The sequence below is a fragment of the Eschrichtius robustus genome, chromosome 13 (assembly GCF_028021215.1).
Source record: "Eschrichtius robustus isolate mEscRob2 chromosome 13, mEscRob2.pri, whole genome shotgun sequence".
Lineage (NCBI taxonomy): Eukaryota > Metazoa > Chordata > Mammalia > Artiodactyla > Eschrichtiidae > Eschrichtius > Eschrichtius robustus.
This window is the reverse complement of record NC_090836.1, coordinates 18,452,362-18,474,953: the sequence shown is the minus strand read 5'-3', so window position 1 is coordinate 18,474,953 and position 22,592 is coordinate 18,452,362. Positions and strand designations below refer to the sequence as shown.

The window sequence follows — 22,592 nt, the reverse complement described above, 5'->3', positions numbered from 1 at the left end:
ATAGTGGAAATAGATGAAAATGTTCCACAGGAAATGGTTAGTGTTTTTATTAGGTAAGCATCCACATTTATGAGCTAATGTCCCATTCTTGGAATCTAACCAGGTAGGAGAGAGATTTGTGCTGGCTGTAAAATTGTGATAATACCCAAATTTAGTAAACAAAATTACCATGATCTCCGAGGTAACCGCAAACGATTTACTACAAACCAATATACAACCTTCACAATACATGAATTTCTTCAGACATCTGTATTTGTATTAATGTGCTGTATGTATCCATATATGGAGTACAAGCGGATGCTCCACAGCTGGTATTTAGTGGCTTGTTTCTCACGCTGACCGCGTGGTCAGTGTTGAAAGGAAATCAGGCAATGTTTGGTACATCTCTTCTACAGCAACAAGACAGTTTGCATCAAGTTTGTGAAATGTAATTTTATTAATTAATAGAAGGGCATGTCTTACCAGACAAAGTGTCCCAAAATAAATAAAGTTTCAGCATCATTAAAAGCACACAAACACACAATTTTACAGGGTAAAATACAAAGTCAATTTTGATGGTGCTCTTACTTGCATTTACTAAAAATCTGAGAGAGACTGTAATCAATCTCTAAATAATGATCCTGCATAAAGAGAAAAGTACAGCACAGTTATTTCATAGAAGGTTTTGGAGTGACAGTTTGAGAAGACTCTGCTTTAAAAGATATTAAGATATATCACAAATCCAATCACACTCTCTGTTAACATTACAGCATGGAATTGTACTTAATCAAAAATAAAAGTAAAGTGGCTGAAGAAGGCTGTATACTTTCTTTTCCAACATAACACTAATTTCTATTTTTGGCATGAATTAATAACCTTTTCCATTAGTAGGAAAACGTGCTCTGCAAACTCTCGGAGGGCACCACGGCCACCATTGCTTTTGCAAATATATCCAACAGCCTTCTGGGCAGCGGCACAGGCATCAGCAGGAACGCCACTGAGGCCCGCTTTCTTCAAGCACTCCTCATCAGACACTTCATTTCCTATCAAGTTAAAGAAACACTGGTTGAATATTTAAAGAGAGAAGGAATTTTCTTCCTAAATAATGCAAACAGCAATCAGTAAGTAATTCTGGCAACTTCAGACACTGTATATTAGAATACTACAGATTAGATGGAACAAAAATAAAAGTATTTCCAAGTATAATAAATACTTAAGGTCTAGGGTTTCTCCTAAGTAATTCATAATAAACGCTTATCAATTAGAGGAGAATGGAGTGTACTTTCTGCTTGCCATGCATATTACAATTACTAGAAATCTAATATAAACTATAATTATTTAAACTTTTTATTAAGGAAAATTTCAAACATGCAAGAATCCCAAATTTATGTAAAGTAATTATTAATGTTTTGCATTATTTATCAATATTTTTGTCCATTCCCTGCCCTCAAGTTTTTTGGAGGAAAGGGAGAAGAAGGAATTCCCAGACGACATACTTCACCCATAAACTCTTTGCCATCTGTCTATAATACATATATTTTTAAGAAACTGACACAATATCACCCAACCAACAAAATCAACACTAATTCCTTAATATCATCTAATAACCTAGTACATGCTCAAATATCCTCAGCTGTCTCAAAATTGTCTTTTTATAGTTGATTCATTTGAATCAGAAACCAAAAAAGGTCCACATACTGCATTTTGTTGCTATACATCTTAAGTCTCTAACAGTTCTCTCTGATTTGTGTGCTGCTTGTTGAAAAATTACCATCACACTGACATAACTACATCCTTTCTCTCCCTGCCTTGCTTATCAGTTTCTCCACCTCCCCCTCTTATTTATTTATTTATTTTTTTTGGTAGGATGAATTTCAGAAGCTCCCAGGATCTAACATTCACCATTCTGCATATAACTATTACTATAATATAGACCAAATACTACTAATAAATGTTGGTTAAGAGTGTTTGTTTTAAATCTGTTCTACATTTATCTACTGAAATTTTTCTTTTATTATTAAATGTATTGAAATTTGAATTGTTTTCAATGAAAGATGATAAAAATTAAAGTATTTCTTTGTATAACCCACCCGAGACTAAACTTTATTAAATTTTATTTATAAAAGTGTTTATTAGAACTAATAAATGAATTCAGTAAAGTTGCAGGATACAAAATTAATACATAGAAGTCTATTGCGTTTCTATACATACTAATAATGAACTCTCAGAATGAGAAATTAAGAAAACAATCCCATTTACTATTTCATCAAAAAGAATAAAATACCTAGGAATAAAGCTAAGGAGGTAAAAGACCTGTACTCAGAAAACTCTTTAAGACACTGGCAAAAGAAACTGAAGATGACACAAACAGATGGAAAGATATACTGTGCTCATGGATTAGAAGAATTAATGTTGTTAAAATGATCATAACTACACCAAAGGCAATCTGCAGAGTCAGTGCAATCCCTACCAAAATACCAAAGGCATTTTTCACAGAACTAGAATAAATCTAAAATTTGTATGGAAACAAAAGACCCCAAGTAGCCAAAACAATCTTGAGAAAGAAGAACAGAGCTGAAGGAATCATGTTCCCTGTTTTCAAAAGCTATACTCATTAAAGCAGTATGTTAAGAGATTAATCCTAAGAGTTCTCATCGCAGGGAAAACATATTTTTATTATCACATATGTATCTATATGAGATGATGGATATTCACTAAATTTACTGTGATAATCACTGCATGATGTATGTAAGTTAAATCACTGTGCTGTAGACCTTAAACTTCTACAGTTCTGTAAGTCAGTTATATCTCAATAAAATTGGAAGAAAAAAATAGTGTCAACATTTTAAAGGAATACACTTTTATACATTTATGTGGCTGATACAAAATACTGCTCTGATTTTTAAAATAAAAATTTGGAGTTTATTCTCTATTTTCTTGCTTTTCTAACCTCTACTTTTTATAGTTTTTTCCTTATGTGATATAAGTAATGCATATTCTTGGTAGAAACTTTTTAAAAAAATAAACGAAGGCAAAAAAAATCAAAATTAGCCTAATTATCATTATGTATGGATAATCACTACACTTTGGCATATATATTTTACAGTTTTACTTATATAAATGATATGCACTTATTACTAAATGCATACACTATTTTAAGGAATCTTATATTATCTTCAATTTCTTTCCCAATAGCCTTATGAAGTTTGATTTGTGTTTATACTATAAATAGGAAAACTAAGGCTTAGAGAAGCTGCTTAAGGTTGCACAGGTAATAATAAGTACAGCTGGGATTTGTTATATGTTCCATTAAAATTGTTTTCTTCTTGCAAAAATTGGATCATTTTCTATCAAAGGTTCTATAGTATTTTTCTCCACTGAATCTTCACATGTGATTCAAAGGCTATTCCTGAAGTCCCCAGATCACGTGCTCCCAAAGCATCCCTGTGCTTCTTCTTTTGAGGCCCACATTGTCCTTGTAAATATTTATCTCATACACGTTTATAGTTATTATGTATTTTAATAACTTTTCATTACTGATATTCAAAAATGTTGACATCATTAGACTGTAAACTCTGTAAGCAATAAGTCCCAGCAACCAGTTCCAAGTATGCATAGAGGAGACACCTGATAAATATACTTGCTTAATGCTAAAGTGAAAAACTTATGACATGTGACCATGTCAAGGAATACATATTACAGCATTGTTTTTAATGATTGCATAAATATATTTTTGCAGGATATTTAGGTGGGTTCTTTTTATCCCTCCATGATTGGCATATTTGTTCAATTTCTTTCCTGGAAATGGAATCTGGGGAGTCAAATCTATGTACATTTTAATAATAGCAAAAAATATTCAGAATGTACTTCCTATATATCAGACATCTTTAATCCATTATTATGGCTGAATAGAAGGATACCAACCAAGATATGCCACTTCTTTCCAGCACAGGCCCATTTCTTTTCTCCATTCATCTACAACTGCAAGCTTGTCTGGTACACTGACTTCCATTTTGCAATCCAGTTTTAAGGAGGAGAGAGTCTGCTTTGAACAGGCCCTTTCTGAGATTAACCTCACCTTAAGAAACAAAAAACAAAGGGCAAAATGAGAAAACAGAAATCTCTCATAATAAAATAACACCTTTTAAATAATACAAATCACAAGTGAGTAGTCTGAAGGACTAATTAAGTAAAATCAACTAATTTATTTTAAAATGATGAAGCTTTAACACATTTGATTGCTAGTAGTCCAATAAAGGCGAAAGACTGTTTTCTACAGTGGAAAGGAGTCTATCTACAGGTAAAAAATAAAATATACATTGTCTGATAACAATCTAAGATTCTCCAATAATTCAGTTTATTCAGAGGAAAGTCTAACTTGTCTCTCATGCTGCTCAGAAACACGTATTTAAGATTTCTAGTGAATTCTAAAAAATCATCTTAAACTTCATTTTTGAAAATACACATAAGTATTGTTATTTTGAATTAAAATTTTCAATCATAAGAATAAGCTACATTTAAAAAATTCACCTGAGATTTGCTTTTTTCCAAATGCTGACACCTATTTTCTGTGAAATCTTTCGGGTTGCAAGATCCTATCGGAAATACTAGATAGCACCTACTACCATACTCATTAAATAAATAAGAAATATTATTTATTGATAGACAAATTACTAATTCTACTCATCCAGAAGTAAACACCACAATTTTCTAGGCATGTGAAAGCCAAATTTCAGATATTTTAATTGATAATACTAAAAATGTATATCTCTTATTTCCCTCACATGTTCCTTGACCTTAAATCACAATCTTAAAAAGCATTGCTATGTTCAGGGGGCACATACCTCAATACCACTTTTCTTTAATAAACTTATCCCAATAGCATCTTTTACATCATAAGATATTATTTCTTTTTGGTCTCCTGATACATAAATGTGGCCATTGGTTAGACATCCATCAATATTGCAAACGAAAAGTTTTATCTCCTTCAGCTTCTCTTTGCCAAAATAGCCAAATCTAAAAGAAACCAAAATAGACTTTTGAATCCAAGTGTGATACTAATCACTCCCTCTCATCTAGCTAACACCAGTAAACTTGATAACCCGTTTCCATTTAATTACTCAAACATTACCTTTCCAAGTAACGTCACATATACACTTCAACTTACAATGCAAGGATTTTAAGTGTGGTCTAACCAGATTATGTGCTTCTCAAGTTATTGAATAAGCCATCTATAGGCATATTTTATGTATATGTCTTCCTCACATAAGCAAAATAATTACAAAAGATCCTAAGATTGGAGGATCAAAAATCAGTTGTCCACAAGTGAATTTAAATGTATCTACTAAAAATCATTCATTATGGTGTAGTGCAAAGGCTATACAATCTTGTTTTTACCTTAATACTCTTTGTTCTGCAATAGGCCAGTCAATGTCCACATCTATGTCCACACTGTGCTCGGCTCGCATCTCGTAGTACGCCATTTTCCCACCCTAAAGATAGCACAGGTGCCATGAGGACTGTTGTCAACATGCATTCACACGTATCAAAAAATTACAATACAGAACAATGAATCCACTTCTACAGTACTAAGAAAAATGAATAAGCAGTAATACCAGACATACAACAAATAATTTTTTTTGGAGGGGAGAGCTTATTGTTTTCCATATATTCAAACCACATAAAACAAATAACCTTGACATTTTCCAAATTCTGTCTACACAGTGCAAGTTCCCATCTTTCTTTAAATAGATTTTTAAGATTGAAACAGAGTAGAAATAATACGCATCCTCCAGTATTCTGACCACAAGGAATTTTCTGGGAATCCCTAATTGTATCCCCTTTGTTCTGGTAGTCTCTCCCATCATCATCCAAAAGCAGTAGTATAAATGTTTTTGGAACTTCTGTTCCTATTTGCAATAGGGGTAAGATTGGGGAGGAAAAGGAACTGTAGTATCTACGGTACAGAATTGTCTTAGATCCCTGAGCCACAGATGGGAGTGGACAATAATTGTCTGGGTCATACGTGGGCAAAGGTAGGAACAGTGTCATGATCCTGGGGTATGGCTCAAGAGGAGTGAGGCCTTTCCTGATTGTAATCATTTGAAGGTCAATATCAATCACTAGAAATTTTCATTTTTCAGAATTGTCAGTCTCTTTACAAATCTTGTTACAAGGAGAAAGCTATTTTTCTCCGCACTTTAGGAAAGGGTCAAATCACAGTTCCCCTTAGCAAAGAGCTTATGGAGGGTGGTATCTGTAGATGTCAAATCTAATTTTCCTGAATACTCAAACTTAACTGAACAGCCAGCCTACAGTTTGCCTACTGACCAGAAGATTGGAAAAATTCCTTCCCCTTAGAGAATGAGTCACATTAGAATTTTTACTATAAAGAGTGGAGTTCAGGGCTTCTTAAATGCTATTTTTTGAGTAACATAAGGACTTGAATCCAAATCCTAACAGTGCCATTTACAACTTGTTTTTGCTTTGAGCCAATTGCTTCATTTTTCAGAGCTGCCGTTTCCTCCTCTGAAACAGAACTAGGAACATCCATTTTATTCCGTTACATAAGATAACCTATGTAGTATTTCATATAGTCCTGGGTCCATAGTAAGTGCTGAATAAAGAATAGCTATAACCAAAATGAACAAATAGTATATGATGTAACCACACAGGCTCTAAAGATGAGAGAGACATCCAACTCCCTTACTGTAAAATGAGAGCATTAAGACTCAGAACAGATAAAATGATATATTCAAGGTTAAATAGTTATAGATAGAGATTTTACTACAATATATTCCGGTTTTCCTGATGTCCAGGTTGGTGCTCTTTCACCTCTACTATACTGTTGTGTTTTTTTGTCTCTTTTCAAAGTAATAAAGGTTATTCAACTGTACAACCACAACTTGACAGTAATACAACTATGGATTAAAAACAGAGTTTTGAATGAAATAATATGAATACCAGGACACATATAGAACATTCAATACTTGTTTCATTTCTTATCTTAATGTTACAATTGTAGCAGAATCCTTCCCATACTCACTGAATGAACCCCAAAGATCATTTTGGGGTAAGTGTGCAGGATAAATGCCTCAGATGATAAATCTTGTCAGTTACTGCTTTTCCCCTAGGGGTTAATACTTTCCTTTACGTGCCATACTTCTTTCTTAGAACTCAAAGTATATAGATAAAAGGGTTTGAAAGGTTTTTGCAAAATGAGGGCACAAACCTGTAAGTAACCCATCTCTATCAAATGTCTTTTAGCAAAATAAAACGAGCCATTTTCATATAATTCTCCATCCCAGTCTTGTCGACGAGGTCGTTTAGCTGGATTCAAATTCAGAGGCTCAGTCATTTCACGAACTAAAAGCAAAAAGCTACAGTAAGTCCCAGGTGCTTTCAACACTGAAAATGTTCATTCAGTAATTTTTTTAAAAAGCAAATAAAAATGAACTCAGAAGGTAGAATATTTCTGTATCTAAATAAACAATTTAAAAGATTTTTTAAAGAAACAAAACCTCTAATAATTCTGATGATTTATCTTTGTTTTTCAATAACAATAATAAGAGAAAAATAAAGTATCTTATAGAGAAATTCTGAGTAATTAAAGTTTTAAGCTATTTATACAAATATGATGCTTTGGGAGGACATAAAGGCAACCTTAAAATAGTTTCAAAAGAACTGAATTTGTTATAAAGTACCCATAATTCAATATTTGAGCCCTTTAAATCTACTGCTCACTATGTGCTTCTATAGAAATACAATGTATGTGTTATTTATCTAATGTGGTTGAGAAATTACTTTCATGGAATTATTACAGAAAAATGAATACTTCCCCATTAAATTATTGAAACTTTCATATTGATAGAACTGCTTATATAATGTATGATACATTCTTACCAGTAGTTAAAAAAAATACTAATATAAAATATACATAACAATAAATAAATTATGTTTACTTATTATTATTGTTGGTAATAATGAAGGCTGAGCAATACCAACATTAATGATTATAACATGATACAATAAATGAAGCCTTCAGTATTGGTATATAGGAATTCCCTTGGCTTTCCACTAAATTTTTGCCAAATTTGTGTTTGTGGATGTGTATAGATACTTTTTGAACTTTTTTAACTTAATCATATATCATATAAAGCTCAATATTCAGTTTAACACTGGGCTTCCTTGATTTGTTCAAAAATGTGTTTTTCAAGCTTTAATCCTTCCTATATCTTATTTCTGATATTTAGTGAATAAGTTCAAAATATTATATATATAAAACTTAACATAGAACTTGCTACAGAGAAGACAATAAATGCTTACTGAATGAAATCAATAAATGTAGTCATTGATGTACTGCATTGATTTTGATAGCATTCATATTTAGAGGCTGAAAAATCATCATTTTCTGTCTATAACTTTATCTTCCTATCTTAACTGCTCTTTTGTGGACCTTCTCCATTTTTACTGCATCTTCCCCTCTCCTTTAAGTCAAACATAGGTTAGAGACAAATGGGCCAGCTTTCCTACATTCAACAAATGTCAGGGCACTGAAGAGTAATCACACTGCCTTTCTTCACGTATGTTACATTTACCTATTTGTTGGTGATTCTATTCTTTATTACAGATTTTGCTACTTTATCTGGCTAGAAATCAGGCTCTAGCTAAACATTATGGAACTCTTTTTGCACAAGAAGTTACAAATTTTGGGAAGCAATTCCACAAATTCATTCTTGAGGTTCTCCAAAACTTTTTGGTAGAAGATTTCTAGTCCCACAATTCTATGATTTATAGGGAGTTTATCAAACAAGTCTAGAACAACATAAAAGTATTTGCTCTAGAAAAATGACATGTCTTCCTCAAAATACAAATAGAGGGTTAAAATAATCCTTTGTAAAAAGTAATTTGGTAGAGAATTAATTTGGTCTCATTGTTTTGCCTCAATAATCACAAGATTTAGAACACATTATGTTATTGCCTACTAGAGTTAAGAATCCCATGTTCTATTTTACTGCTCCCTTTTTACTCTCCCCACTCCTAAAGAATATTTACATATGAAAAATTAATTCTCCATAAAATGAGCTAAAATAAAGATTGATACAACAGATTACCTCCTTTCTGAATTTCACCCCATCGAAACTGATGGCGTCTCACAACAGAGAAAACAGAATCATATCCTTCTTCTCGAATCATTTCTGCAACTTTCTGAAGATCAGTAGGATGTAAACACGGAGAAGTAGCTTGAATATTTCCTACAATGTCAACCTCTTAAAAAGACAAAACAAATGAAAAGAACATCAAAATAAAGTTCTTTGCAAGCAAGTAATACTAAGATCTAAATTCAAATGTTAAAACAAGTCTTGTGAAATGATAGGCAAGTTGGAAATTATGTAAAATTTTTGAATAAACTATTAGTCAAACTCATACCATTGTGATAATTAAGAAATTCTATGATGGCATCTAGTGAGGTAGAACTGTCTTTTGAAGCTTCAGAACTTCTTCGATGAACTTGTGCACCAAATTGTTTGGCCACATTCTCAATTTCATCATGGTCTGTTGAAACCCAAACACTGTACAGATATTAAAAAATAAAAAAATAAAAAGCCAAATCACTAAAAAAAAAATCATTAAAGATAAAAAGGAGCTCTGCAACCCCAAAAATACAGCTTACATAATGTTAGAATAGTTTTTGTACCAGCAAAATAATGTTACAGATAGAAAGTAATATGAAATTTAAAGAAAAATAAAGTATTTTCTATGTAAACCACATTTTAAAATGTCTGAATCAAAAATGTGGTCCTAGATGTAATATTTATATTTACATATATATTTATATTATATATAACATATTATTTATATACATATTATTTACATAGCCCTAGATATAGTTTTATAAAATTAGAAAAAAATGATAATTGGTATTTTTAAAGCTACTGGTATATTAAAGACACTAGTAACACTAGAAGTTCAAATCTAAAGGAAATAAAGAAGATACTGCTTCTCATTCCCCATCAAAATCCAAAATATTGTGTATTTAATATACTTGCTAAGAAAAAAATGGATTTGGCTTAGCCAAACCACAACACTGAAAGAGTTTCAAGCTTAGTAGAGATTAAATGCCCAAAACAATCAGACAAGCCAACTCTTTTTTTTTTTTTTTTTTTTTTTTGCCAACTAACAATGGGTACATAAATATCTGAACACAGAATCAAGTGGGTAAAGCCACCGATAACAACTAAAGATGTGGAGAACATGACTTGATTGGCTCAGGAGAGCTTAGTTGAACAGCTCTATTAACCACAGCTTACAGAGCTGACCATTTGGACTTTATAAGACGACAACTAAGAGTAAAATATAAAACATTATTTTGGGGGTGTGTACTAGTCTGTACTGAATTGTTTCCTTGACCTTTACAAATCCCCACTGCTAGAAACAGAAGATGTGAGTATTACTCTAGCCACAATGTTTTTATAGTGACATTACACAAAGAAATCTGAATGACTTCTTTGGTATATGCATATACAGTTGACCCTTGAACAGCACTGGTTTGAACTGTGTGAATGTTTTTCAATAAATGCACTGGAAAAATTTTAGAAGGTCTGCTACAATTTGAAAAAAATTGCAAACTGTGTAGCCTAGTAACATTGGAAAAAATAAGGAAAAGTTAGGTGGGACTTCCCTCGCGGTCCAGTGGTTACGACTCCGTGCTTCCAATGCAGGGGGTGTGGGTTCGATCCCTGGTTGGGGAACTAAGATCACACATGCTGTGAGGCATGGCCAAAAAATAAACAACAACGATGTGATTAAACCAGCCAAGATGACTAAGTATAATACCACAAAAATGCAAAAAAAAAAAAAGGTATGCCATGAACACATACAACATATGTAGATAATAGTCTATCCTTACACAGACATGAGTGATATTTAATATAAAGTTAATAATGTTTTACTTTTCTGTTTTTTAACTCTGCCCATCATCACAGGTAAGTGGTTTTTTTAAAAAATGGAACAATGTTTCTGACACTGTTATTATGAATATGACTGTAATACTGTATGCCATAAAAATTTTATAATGATTCATTCATTAGTGTATAGGCTAGGCTACCGTGAAGCAATCATACTGTTGCTTCTTTGTTACCAATGCCTGAATCATTATACCTGTAAATAAATATGAATTTCTTTTTCACATTATCTTTTCATTTTTGATGTTCAGTGTTAGTAATATGTGTAACATCTACAGTGTTTTGTATCATATAAGACAATATTGATACTGATAGGTGATTCACCTTGTAAACAAAGTAAACTTATGATATTGATATAGTGCAGTACTGTAAATGTATTTTGTCTTATGATTTTCTTTTCTCTAGCTTACTTTATTGTAATATACTATACAATACATATATATTATAAAATGTGTTAATCAATAATAAAAAATAAATAAAACATAAAATAAAACATAAAACTAAATAAAACATAATGTGTTTCAGATATAGAAAACTCACAGTTACCCGTGGGGAGAGGGAAAGGGGGAGGGCCAATTAGGGGTAGGAGAAAAAAAAGGGTTATTATGGGATTACATAAAATCATGTGCGAAACTTCTGAAAATTGTAAAGCACTACAGAATTTAAAGAATCTTTCCGTCAATTAAAAAAATCAATTAAATTTTAAAAACATAATGTGTTTAGGGGCTTCCTTGGTGGCGCAGTGGTTGAGAGTCTGCCTGCCAATGCAGGGGACACGGGTTCGAGCCCTGGTCTGGGAGGATCCCACATGCCGCGGAGCAACTAGGCCCGTGAGCCACAACTACTGAGCCTGCGCATCTGGAGCCTGTGCTCCGCAACAAGAGAGGCCACAATAGTGAGAGGCCCGCGCACCGCGATGAAGAGTGGCCCCCACTTGCCGCAACTAGAAAGAAAAGCCCTCGCACAGAAACGAAGACCCAACACAGCCATAAATAAATAAATAATTAAATAATTAAAAACAAACGAACAAAAACATAATGTGTTTATGTTACTGGTAAGGCTTTAGTCAACAGTAGGCTTATTAGTAGTTAAGTTTTGGTGGATCAAAAGCTAATCTGGGATTTTTGACTGCCCAGGGTGGGGAGGGGAGTCAACACCCCTGACCCCACATTGTTCAAGGGTCAACTGTATTTCTTTTACCCTTTTCATTCAATATCTACTGAACGAATGAGAACGTGCATGTTTCAAACGTCTATGCTCAATTGTCAAGAGTGAAAAGAGAGAAACTAAAGAAAAATTTCTAACATCTCTGGCTTTCATTTATGAATTTAATTTCATTTATTGCCTTTACTATTGGCAGATGATTTAATTTAGAGATAAAGTCAATAAACCCCCATAGTGCCCCCAATTTTTTTTTCAGAGAAAACCTAGTAAACAAGATGAGCCATTGGCTAGGAGTCAAGTGTGTCATATCTACTCATGTCATTCTGCGTACGGCAGAACATAGGAGCCCTCATTTTCCTCCATCTCAAAATCTGAAATAATTTTGGGATAAGTTTTTCACTGGAAAATGTCACAAAGTTATACAACAAAGTGAAGTATCAACAAAAATGTAGTGAATTTTTTAAAGAGAGGATAAAAGGAGGGTGGTGATAATAACACAGTAAAAAGTAAACAGTAAAAGAAAGAGATGAGTCTTTTGACATCTGTTTTCCATTACTAATTGAAATAAATTACTGAAGCCATTTACTTTATTAGCCTGATCTTTACTGTAATAAATATCCAACACCTCAGGATTCAGTGATCTTTTGGAAATGCTAAACAGTAAATAAGAAATAATAGAGGTTGGGAAGAGGTTTGCCTGTGTTTCTTCTTTCCTCCCTTTTATTATTCATTCATTCCTTCATTCATGAAATGATTCCTGACTGCCTATTCTGTTTCAGGCCCTACTCTGGACACCGGGATATATAATCCATTTTCTTGAGAAACTCTCAGCCAACTGGTAGAGACAGCGAGAGGTCAGGAAGCAATAACTAACCTTTCTACAATGCTTTACTTTTTACAAGGTATTTTTATAGTGCCTGCTACATAACAGGTGCTCAGTTTGTTGAATGAATGAAACAGTAGATGGTTAAGAGCATGGGCTCTGAAGGAAGGGCTTCAAATCCCGGCTCTACCACAAGCTAGCTATATGACTCTAGGTCAAATCTCCCTAAGCCTCAATTGTCAGTAAAACGGAGGTAATATTAGTAGTAATTACCTAATATGATTGTTATGAGAATTCAACATAAACCACAATACAGAATAAACGTTTAATAAGTGTTAGCTATTGAAAATAATAAAATAGCAATGGTAATAAAGGAACAGCTACACAGTCTCATTTAATCCTCACACAGAGTTTGTTGCAAGGAAAACTGAAGTTTAGACCTTCAAAGGTCCAAATGTCTAATTTGTATGTATTATGTAAGGCAATGGCATCATGAATATGAAAATAGCATCTTATAGGTACACTTAAAATACAATGATCATCATTTATTAGAAGGACTAAGTCAGTCAATCATTCTCCCTTGGTTTAGGGGCATCAGATGAGAGAGGGCAAAAGAGAAAGAATGAGCAAATGAACAAACAGGGCTAATAAAATTTTAAATCAAGTATAAAGTAAATGTCCAAGTTCAACGCCAATGGCTTTAGCCTCAGATGAAGTCATACCACATCTAACAGGATGAACAGGAGTATCAACCACGATCCCTACGACAGAAACTTCAAATCATAAACTGCCATTTCAAGGACAACATAGCATGGCCTTTCATTAATCATAAATCCACACCCTAGAAATGAAACCAAAACTTACATTTATTTTTCACGTTAGGCAACATTTTAAAAAATCAATTTACTCTGAGATTCACTTACACAGCACTCAACCACTGTTTAAACCAAGCTCTTAAAAACTCAGCTCAAACAATAGCTTTTTACTAAATGAAAATATTATCTCAGCATTTTTCTTGACTGTTAACTCTTCAAGTTAGTGTGCGAAGTTAGCAACCTTGAAAGTGTCGTTAGCTTTGATTCTAAGCAGGCCAGAAACTCAATTAAGTCAAAATGATTTTGAACAGAATAATCTCCAGGTGTGAAAAACACAAATCAGGCAAGCTACAGTCTTCCCCAATTCCTTCATAGGGTACATATTTGTTGAAGGAGGCAGAAGGGGAGAAGCAGGAAGGCTGCTCCAAACTGACTGCAGCTTCAGAATAAGTCAATTAAATTCAAATCTACCCCTTTTGGGTGGTAGATTAGAACTCAAAGGGCAGAGAGGGATGTATAATTGCAAGCTTTCTAAATTAACTGTTTTAAGAGGGCATCAGGGGCTATCTGCCAGAACACAGGTAAATTCTCCCGGCAGCATTGAGCACGCATTTTCGGGGGCTGGGATCATCCTAAGAACAAGGCCTTAAGCTGCTAGAAACCATGACAGAGTTTGGTTGAACACAGAGGTTTGGATGGAGTTGTTTGTTATGTGTGGAAAGTTTTGCAGTTCTCAGCAAAACTACCCCCATACCATAAAGGGAGAGCCTATCTAGAGGAACCAAGAAATAGAGGATTATGGTGACCAAGTGCACTATCCCCTTACTTTCCTTTTCTTAAAAATATGTATTATCACCTGATACAGTATACACTGTCTATATATTAACTGTCTTCTCCCTATTATAATGCAAGCTCCACCAGCCTAGGGATGGACCCTACTGCTATAACCCTTGGTTAAGGACACATAACAGTGCCTGTCACATAGTAGGTAGTCAATAAATGTTTGCTGAATGAATGAATCATTTTTGCCCTTGAATCTGTATCTCAAACAAGCCCTACCTTTTTTTGTTTAGCCAGTTTGAAAGGGGTTTCTTGACATATGCAACTGGAGTTGTAAATCGGTTCTGTTCTCAATCTATTATGAATGTGATTTTCCTCTCTAGTTTATGTTACAAAAATAGGATTTTACTACATCACTACTAACTGGATGCACCTTCTCTCGGTCCTTTTTTTTTCCCAGTGTGTACCCTTTGTAAGGAGGTAAACATGTCCAAAAGTCTGTGAGCTTAACACGGAAAGAACCATGTCACACACATCTTGCTGTTCCCTTGGATGTGCATGGCAGAAATTAGGGCTCAGTGTTTACTGAACTGAACCAATTCCCCCAGTCTTTCTTTATCACTCCTTTGCACACTTCCTGTTACATTACTGTTATATTCTGTGCGCCAGCTCTTATTTACCTTGCACCACCCAGGACTTCCTTTAGATTAAAACATTAAGAAAATTAGTAAATTTATACTTTTTTGGTACCTCCTTTGTAAACAAGAACAGTTAAATGAAAATCATTTATCCATATATTAATGTAGGTAATTAATATGCTCCAAAACCAGCCATCTCTTTAAAAACCAAAACCCAAACATCAAAAGGTGAAAATAATTTACTTTCCACGGTAACAAATTCAAGCATAATTAGGTTGAAATTACCATGTGTAAATGCATTCTTGACACAGAATTCTACCTCCCTTCTTTTATGAACGACATAAGCTTGTAACTCCCAACCGATACGGCATATGGCCATGTCTCTAAATGATGCACAATTAAAACTGCCCTTAGGACAAACGAGGTTCCAAAGGTATGATCAAACCATTTATAAGCATTTCATCAAACAGTCCAGCGGTGCGGTTTTCCACTCTCTCGCACCTAGATACAAATGTGGGGAGCTTTCTAGATTGTGCTGACTCACAGGCAGATAGCTTAGAGTATTTTCCAAAGGTCAGGAAAGGATCTCCAAGCTGAACTTGAAATGAGAAAAGCCTTGACAGCCCACTCCATTCATGAACCCGATGCCTCCTTAATCGTTCAGCACCAGGTGGGTGTCAGACGCCGGGCAACAGGGGAAAGCCAACGGCCACTGCCTAAAGGAGTTCACAGATTATCGCAGACGTTTCACAAGGGTGGACTCCTTTCCTTTACCCTGCGACGTCAACCCGGGCAGCGCAGACGGTAGAGAAGAGGAAATCTCCCCCTTTACGGATGTTATTCTCAAGGGCGGAGACAGGAACGGTCCCAAGTTCATGGCTATTAGCAGCTACGGAACAAGGAAGAAGCTGGAGCCCCTCCTCCCCCGGCTGCCAGCCGGGGCCCAGACACCCCGGATCTTGCACACCCCTTCCGGGGGCGATTGCCCCCCGGAGCCCCTGCCCCTCCGGCGGCCCCGCTCCCCCTCACGACCCCCGCCCAGGCCGCACCGCCCACTCTCGCACATGCGCACCTCTGGAAGACCCCCGAGTCCAGGGCCGCACGCAGGACCCAGCCAATGAGCGGGACCCCCGCCAGGTGCTTAATGTTCTTCAGGGGGATGCCCTTGCTGCCGCCGCGGGCCAGGATTAGGGCCGCCAGGTGCGGGGGCTTCTCCACACCTCGGCCCTGGCCGCCGCGGGAGTTGCGCTGCAGCTTTGGCGGCCGACCCCGGGAGGGCCGCCCCCGCGGGTTGGAGACGGAGGTGGCTGCCCCCTTCTCCACCGAGTCCATCTTCCTCCCACGCCTTCTCCCCAGCTTCTCCACATCCGGGAGCTCTTGTCTCGCCACCTCAGCTCGGCGCCGCCCGATCTCCCCGCCCGACCGCTCGCGGGGGTGGCTGTTCCCGACCCCGCCCACCGCCACGTCCCCGCGCCCTCGCGGGGCACGCCGGGAATTGTAGTCCACGGGTCGCTCGCAGGGTCCCGGAGGCCCAGTGGGTTCTGCCCAGGCGACCCCCAAGTCCAAGCCCGGCACGGAAAGGCCAGAAATGCCTGGAAGGAAGTGTAGCTTCTGGGGGGCTTGATATTGTATGGAGATTAATAAAGTAGGCAACACAGGTTACCGATCTTTTGCTGAAGAACTTCCCCATTTAGGAATTGTGGGTTTTCCACGGCACACCCTGGTGCACCCGAACACTAATCAATTTTATATTTTAAAATTTATATTTTAAACGTCTGTCTTTCTGCTATGCTTCTGACTCATTGTTTCCAAGAGATGACCTCATTCGAATGTCCTCCAAGCACCTTAAATTCAACGTTTTAAAAACAACTCTCCCAGAGCAACCCTGTGTTTTTGGTAACCATGTGAGGAGAAGCTCAAACTGCTTCTACCTCTGCATTTTCTTTTTCTTTCTTTCTTTTTTTTCAATTGAGGTGTAACTGACATATAACATGTTAGTTTCAGGTGTACAATGTAACTATTCGATATTTGTATGTATTGGGAAATGATCACCACAATAGGTTTAGTTAACCTTTCAACATATCTGTCTGCATTTTCTATCAAATATCACCATCCGTCTGGTGGAAAAACTTGGAAGTCAACCTTGTCTACTCCCTTCTAAGTGTAGTAGACACCTGTTAGTTTTCTTGTTTTTTTGTTTTTGGACTACTGAAAACCTTTCCCTTTCAGGAATTGTTACCTCTCTTACCTGGTGGGCGTTTCACGCCACCCTCAACAGTGTAGCGGTGGGTGTGTGACCCAAGCTGATCAATCTAAGTACCTCATCTTCCTGAACACAGCTGTGGTCTAGGGACAGGCGTATGACCAAGCAGAGCCTTTTGGCGTCCTTTCCAGAGACTCTGGGAAAGAAAGGATCTTTTTCTTGCTGAATATTTGGGTGCTAAGGACCCTGTAAACCTGAATCCTGAGGGCAGGATGAGGGAAGGGGTGTGGTGGGAGTTTCTGTTCTGAAATTGGCTGGGAGGCTGATGTTCACACAGAAGAAAACAGGGCCCAGACATGCAGGGAGAAGAGAGAAAGAGCCCCGATGGCGTCATTTAAACCTCTTGATCCAGCCAAGAGGTTCAAAGGTGCACGTGCACACACACACACACGCACACACATGCATACATATATCTCTTTTTTGGGGTGGTTTTTTAAGGAAGGAATCTCCTACCTAGCATGCATTTTGTTTTTTGCCACTTTTGCAAGCTTGTATCTGGAAGTAGAGAGTCTCCTTGTCTGTCCTGGGTAAAGGCTAGTACATCCAGTAGTACTGCCTCTTCTTCTCAAGAAGTGACAGAAAGCCTTTGTGCTTCTCAGGTCTTGGCTCTTTCTGAAGGAGACAGAATAAGCCTTTAGTGTTTTGGGTCCTGGAGAGGCACTGGAAACTTCACGTCTCATCTGTTTGCCTGTGAAGTAGCTCAGCCCTTACTGGGACTGGTTCTGGGAGAAGGTGCTGGATGTGGGGCAGTGTGGCTGTAAACAGACATCAGTGCAGTGCCTGAAGAAGGGGGCCAGACCCCAAGAACCATCCCAGCACTCCAGGCCAAGTGACCACTCTGCCCCCAACGTACTGGCTCTTTGACTGGCACCTTCACAGTTATTTTGCTTGAGAGAGAGCAGCACTGATTTTTTGGCAACCAGGTGAGGAGGACATCTACTGCTTCTCACACACCAAAACCTCTTTTCTCCTTTCCACCCCAATAACAATCTTAGTTCCCACTAATAAGATAGTTACCATTCTCCACAGTAATTCCCTAGGGACCCACAAACCCTAGTGGGCCACTGACATCTGAGTAGTTTAACTTCTCTGGCATTGGTGTCCTCCAAGCTGGGGACACAGCAAGTGGCACCACTGTTTCTTATCAAAGGAGATTATAGCAATTTGCGTAAAAGCTGTGAGACTATGGACTCCTCCAGGAGAGGGACTGTTCCTTCTTTGTAATCACATTCAGAACAATATGTGGGTCACAGCATCTGCTTAGTAAACGGCAGTGAACTACGTCTGATGTTACTTTTCCAGTCTCTGCCCACACATACTTTTTTCTTTTTTTTTTTTCACTCTCCAACATTACCATAAACTCATTTATTTAAAAGAAACTGTACATCCATATCCTGGCTGAATTGGGCATTCATATGATGTGTTAAATGCCCAGGAATAGCGAAAAATTAAACCAACTCCATACAAAGCAACAATAAGAACACAAAAACAAAACAAACAAACCAAGAGTCATACTTTTAGCTGATGAAAACTCTCTCCCCCAAACCAACCACAAAGTGGTATACTGCCACACATACTTTTTTATATGGTTGCAGTCTTACAATAATAAAGCGTCTTGTATTCTTTGTATTTTTACAGTACAGTTTTGGTTAGACTTGACAACTGGCTGATTCCAGTCCTGAGAAAGAAAGAGAGAGAGGCGGGGGAAAGGTTAGAAAAAGTGGAAGGTGATTCATCTATTTCAATATATGACACATGGAAGTTTGATAATTTTTTTTTCAATGAAATTAGAATATACTCATTTAATATATTTTTCTTCTGTGTGGTCAACGGGCATAAAGTTTCCGGTAAACAAGATGGATAAACTCTAGAGATTTGCTGTACAACATTGTACCTATCGTCAACAATAATGTATTGCACACTTAAAATTTGAGATGGCAGATCTCATGTTACATATTCATATCACAGTAAATAAAATTTTGAAAAAAGAGAGAGACAATAACTGTGCCAGGAAGAGGAAATGTTAGCTTGTCTTTGGGTTACTCTGAAGGAGTTAAAAATAAACTGCTCTCAAAACAAATATTCGGACTCATCCTTTCTTTAAAGATGCGTGTGAAGTATTGCTGCTAAAGAATAATTCATTTGTATCCATAGTGAGAGAATATATCTTTGTAGGACCTCTTGTTTTATGATTCTGTATATGAACACACTCAATACACAGAGGAGTCCTTTCATTCATTGATTTGCTCACATTTATTGCATTCCACAAGCCAGGCCTTGTGTGACACTTCAGGAATGCCAAAGCAAGATGGCCTAGACCCAGAGCTTAGCATTCTGATGGGGAGACAGGCAAACCTCAGTAGAGTGTCGTTTGTGCTTTGATAGAAATGTGTGTTCTGGGGTGGGCAAGAATGGGGGAGAAGTATTTAGGTTAGAGTGAGATTTTTATTGGCTGAGATGACTCTTGCAATACTGTTCAAGTATGAGAATCTTCTCTGCTGAGGGAACAACACTGGGGAAGGCACAGAAGAATGAAATAGCTTTCCAAAGAGCAACTGGGAAACTTGAAGTAGGTCACTATAATCGGAGCATATGATACTTGTGGGTTCATGGCAAAAGATGAGAATAGAGGGGAACATGTGGGCCAGATTACAGCACATAAAGGTATTAGGAGCCAAGCCTTGTCAAGGAAGTTATGAAGAGCAGGGATAGGACACAATTCACTTCATTCTTTCAGCAAAGCATTATTGCATGACTACTGTGTGTTAGGTACTTTGCTGGCCCCTGGAAATACATTGAAGGTGTTAGAAAGTGCTCAATTTCTGGATGTATCTTAGAAGTATAGCTAATAGGATTTGCTGACAAGCCAGATGAGGGGTGTGAGAGAAAGAGGGAGATAAGAGTGGTGGCAGGATCTTTGGCCTGACCATTATAATTTTTTAATGTTGGTGACTCTCACCAACAAGTGGGTAGGAATGAAGCCATACCAACATCTGAATCTAAGGATCAGTCAGTCTCTGGTGATGCAAGAATCCCAGCTCTGGAGAAAGCCCCCTTTCCTTGAGTATTTCTGCGAGTTCTCAAGGGTGTCTTACATGTGCCCATGAAAATGAACGTCCTGGCTGTGACTTATAGTGGCTGCAGTTGCTAGAGCACCACAGACCTATTTCTCTCTCTGGAGCTAAGCTAAGACTTTCTTATTGGTTTTTTAACACATAGATTTTTACTGAGTTGTAAGTACTACATATATGTGTATATATATATGTATATATATATATATATATTTTACTGATTTGTAAGTACTATATATATGTATATACATATTTACTGAGTTGAAGTACTATATATATGTATATACATATGTATATTGTATGTATATATATACATATACACACACACACAATTTTATATTCTTTTTTTGTTGTTTGTGTCATTATAAAGTCTTTAAACTTACTGGTAAAAGTTGTTTAAAATTACTTTCAATGGACAGACCATACTATATTCAGCAATTCCTTATTGCTGAACATTTTTATGTAAGGTAATAATCCCTAATAACTTTGTGTATAAATTTGTAATGATGTAGGTGATGGTTCCTGAAACAGATTTCTATAAATGAAATTACCCGATTAAAATGTAGTGATTATCTTCCTTTGAATCCAAATTAAGATTCAGTGCTATCTGGGTATGTTGGCAACGGTGTATAAGTTATCTCTTGCCACATAATAAATTACCCTGAAACTTAGCAACTTAAACCAACAGACATTTCCATCTCACAGTTTCTGAGGGGCAGAGAGGCATTTAGAGGAGTGATTCTGGCTCAGGGTTTCTCATGTGGTTTCAGTCAGGCTCTCAAGTAGGGGCCATGATCACCTCAGGGCCTAACCGAGCTAGAGAATCCACTTCTAAGGTGGCTCATCCACCTGGCTGTTGGCAGGTCTCAGTTCCTTGCTGGCTGTTTGTGTGTCCAGAAGCTTCCCTCAGCTCCTTGCCACATGGGCCTTTCCACGAGGCAGCTCACAGTATAGCAAGCTGCATCCCCCGAGCAAGTGATTCAAGAAAGAGTGAAAGACAGAGCAACCAAGATGGAAGCCACAGTATCTTTTAAAGACCCAGTCTTTAAAAAAAATTTTTTAATTTAAAATTTTTTAAAAATTAAAAATAAGTTTAAAAAAACCCAAATCCCCAAAACACACAAAATATAAAGGCCCAGTCTCCAAAGTCACACACTGTCGCTTTTGTTTCACTCTATTTGTTTCAGGTGAGTCACTAAGTCCAGCCCACTCTCAAGGGAAGGGAAATTGGCTCTACTTTTGAAGGGGAGAGTGTCAAAGAATTTATGGACATATTTTTAAAATCACTGTAACCTAGGAGTTGGGCCTCCTCTTTCCTCCCTTCCCTTCCTTTCTTTTTTTATCAGCTGTAGAAGGAAGGAGGAGGTCTACCCTGACCCCAGATTCCTGGGAAGTATCCCCAGGAGGTAGAATTTTTTTTTTTTTTTTTTACAGCCCATGACAGAGCCCATATGGCTGCCAAATCATAGGTATTCCCAGAAGGTGTGATGACAGCACCTGTGTGGGAGAAATTTCAAATGTGGCCAGACCCTATTACTGGGGCGTAACCCAAGATGCACATCCCTCAAGCAGAAATAATAAATGGAGTGAAAGATTCCTGATTAAGAGGACTTCCACTGCCACAAAGTTGCTAATGGTTTGGTGTTTGTGACCTTATATTTATTAAGATTTGAATTGGCATTTAATATACTTGGGATGAACAGATGAATTTTTCAATCTATATCAAGATAAATGAGTTTTTTAAAACATGGATATATTAATGCTAGGGAAATTATTCCAAAAAGCACGTTGGAAAGAATCTATAGAAAATAAACTTGAAAACTTGCATGGAGCAAGTGAAGGAAGGGTTAACCTGCAGAGAAATGGTACTGTGGAAGCTCAGATTATTTGGAAGACCTGAAGGACTCCCTGGATCCTTATTTAGAAGGAGAAGGAAAGAGATGAGCCTTAGAACCACTGAGCTCAGAGCCAGTCCGGCCTCCAGCTATCTCAGACTTTGAACTCCATGGGAGATGTTGATAAGAGCCAGGCCTGAAGGTGGGGGAGTTGCTCCTGGTATTAAAAACATCTGATAAGGACTGTCTGCAATTAGAGA

General features: G+C 36.9%; 1 protein-coding gene across 1 annotated transcript; it reads right to left on the bottom strand.

Moving 5' to 3' along the window:
* Window positions 1-417: 417 nt before the first annotated feature.
* Window positions 418-16,586, bottom strand: CMAS (cytidine monophosphate N-acetylneuraminic acid synthetase). Its single transcript, XM_068561283.1, has 8 exons — window positions 16,236-16,586; window positions 9,409-9,551; window positions 9,093-9,248; window positions 7,211-7,344; window positions 5,377-5,471; window positions 4,824-4,995; window positions 3,904-4,057; window positions 418-1,022 (listed from the first exon to the last, which is right to left on the bottom strand). Exons 1-8 carry the CDS (start codon window positions 16,493-16,495, stop codon window positions 832-834), a joined length of 1,305 nt encoding a protein of 434 aa, XP_068417384.1. The 5' UTR covers window positions 16,496-16,586; the 3' UTR covers window positions 418-831.
* Window positions 16,587-22,592: the final 6,006 nt, after the last annotated feature.

What these genes read in the sequence shown, in the direction of transcription:
- CMAS (XM_068561283.1), bottom strand. Translation starts at nt 16,495, where the DNA reads ATGGACTCGGTGGAGAAGGGGGCAGCCACCTCCGTCTCCAACCCGCGG. An exon ending in GACTCGGGGGTCTTCCAGAG is followed by an intron (nt 9,552 to 16,235) that starts GTGCGCATGTGC and finishes ATATCTGTACAG; the next exon opens with TGTTTGGGTTTCAACAGACC. An exon ending in ATTTCTTAATTATCACAATG is followed by an intron (nt 9,249 to 9,408) that starts GTATGAGTTTGA and finishes TGTCTTTTTAAG; the next exon opens with AGGTTGACATTGTAGGAAAT.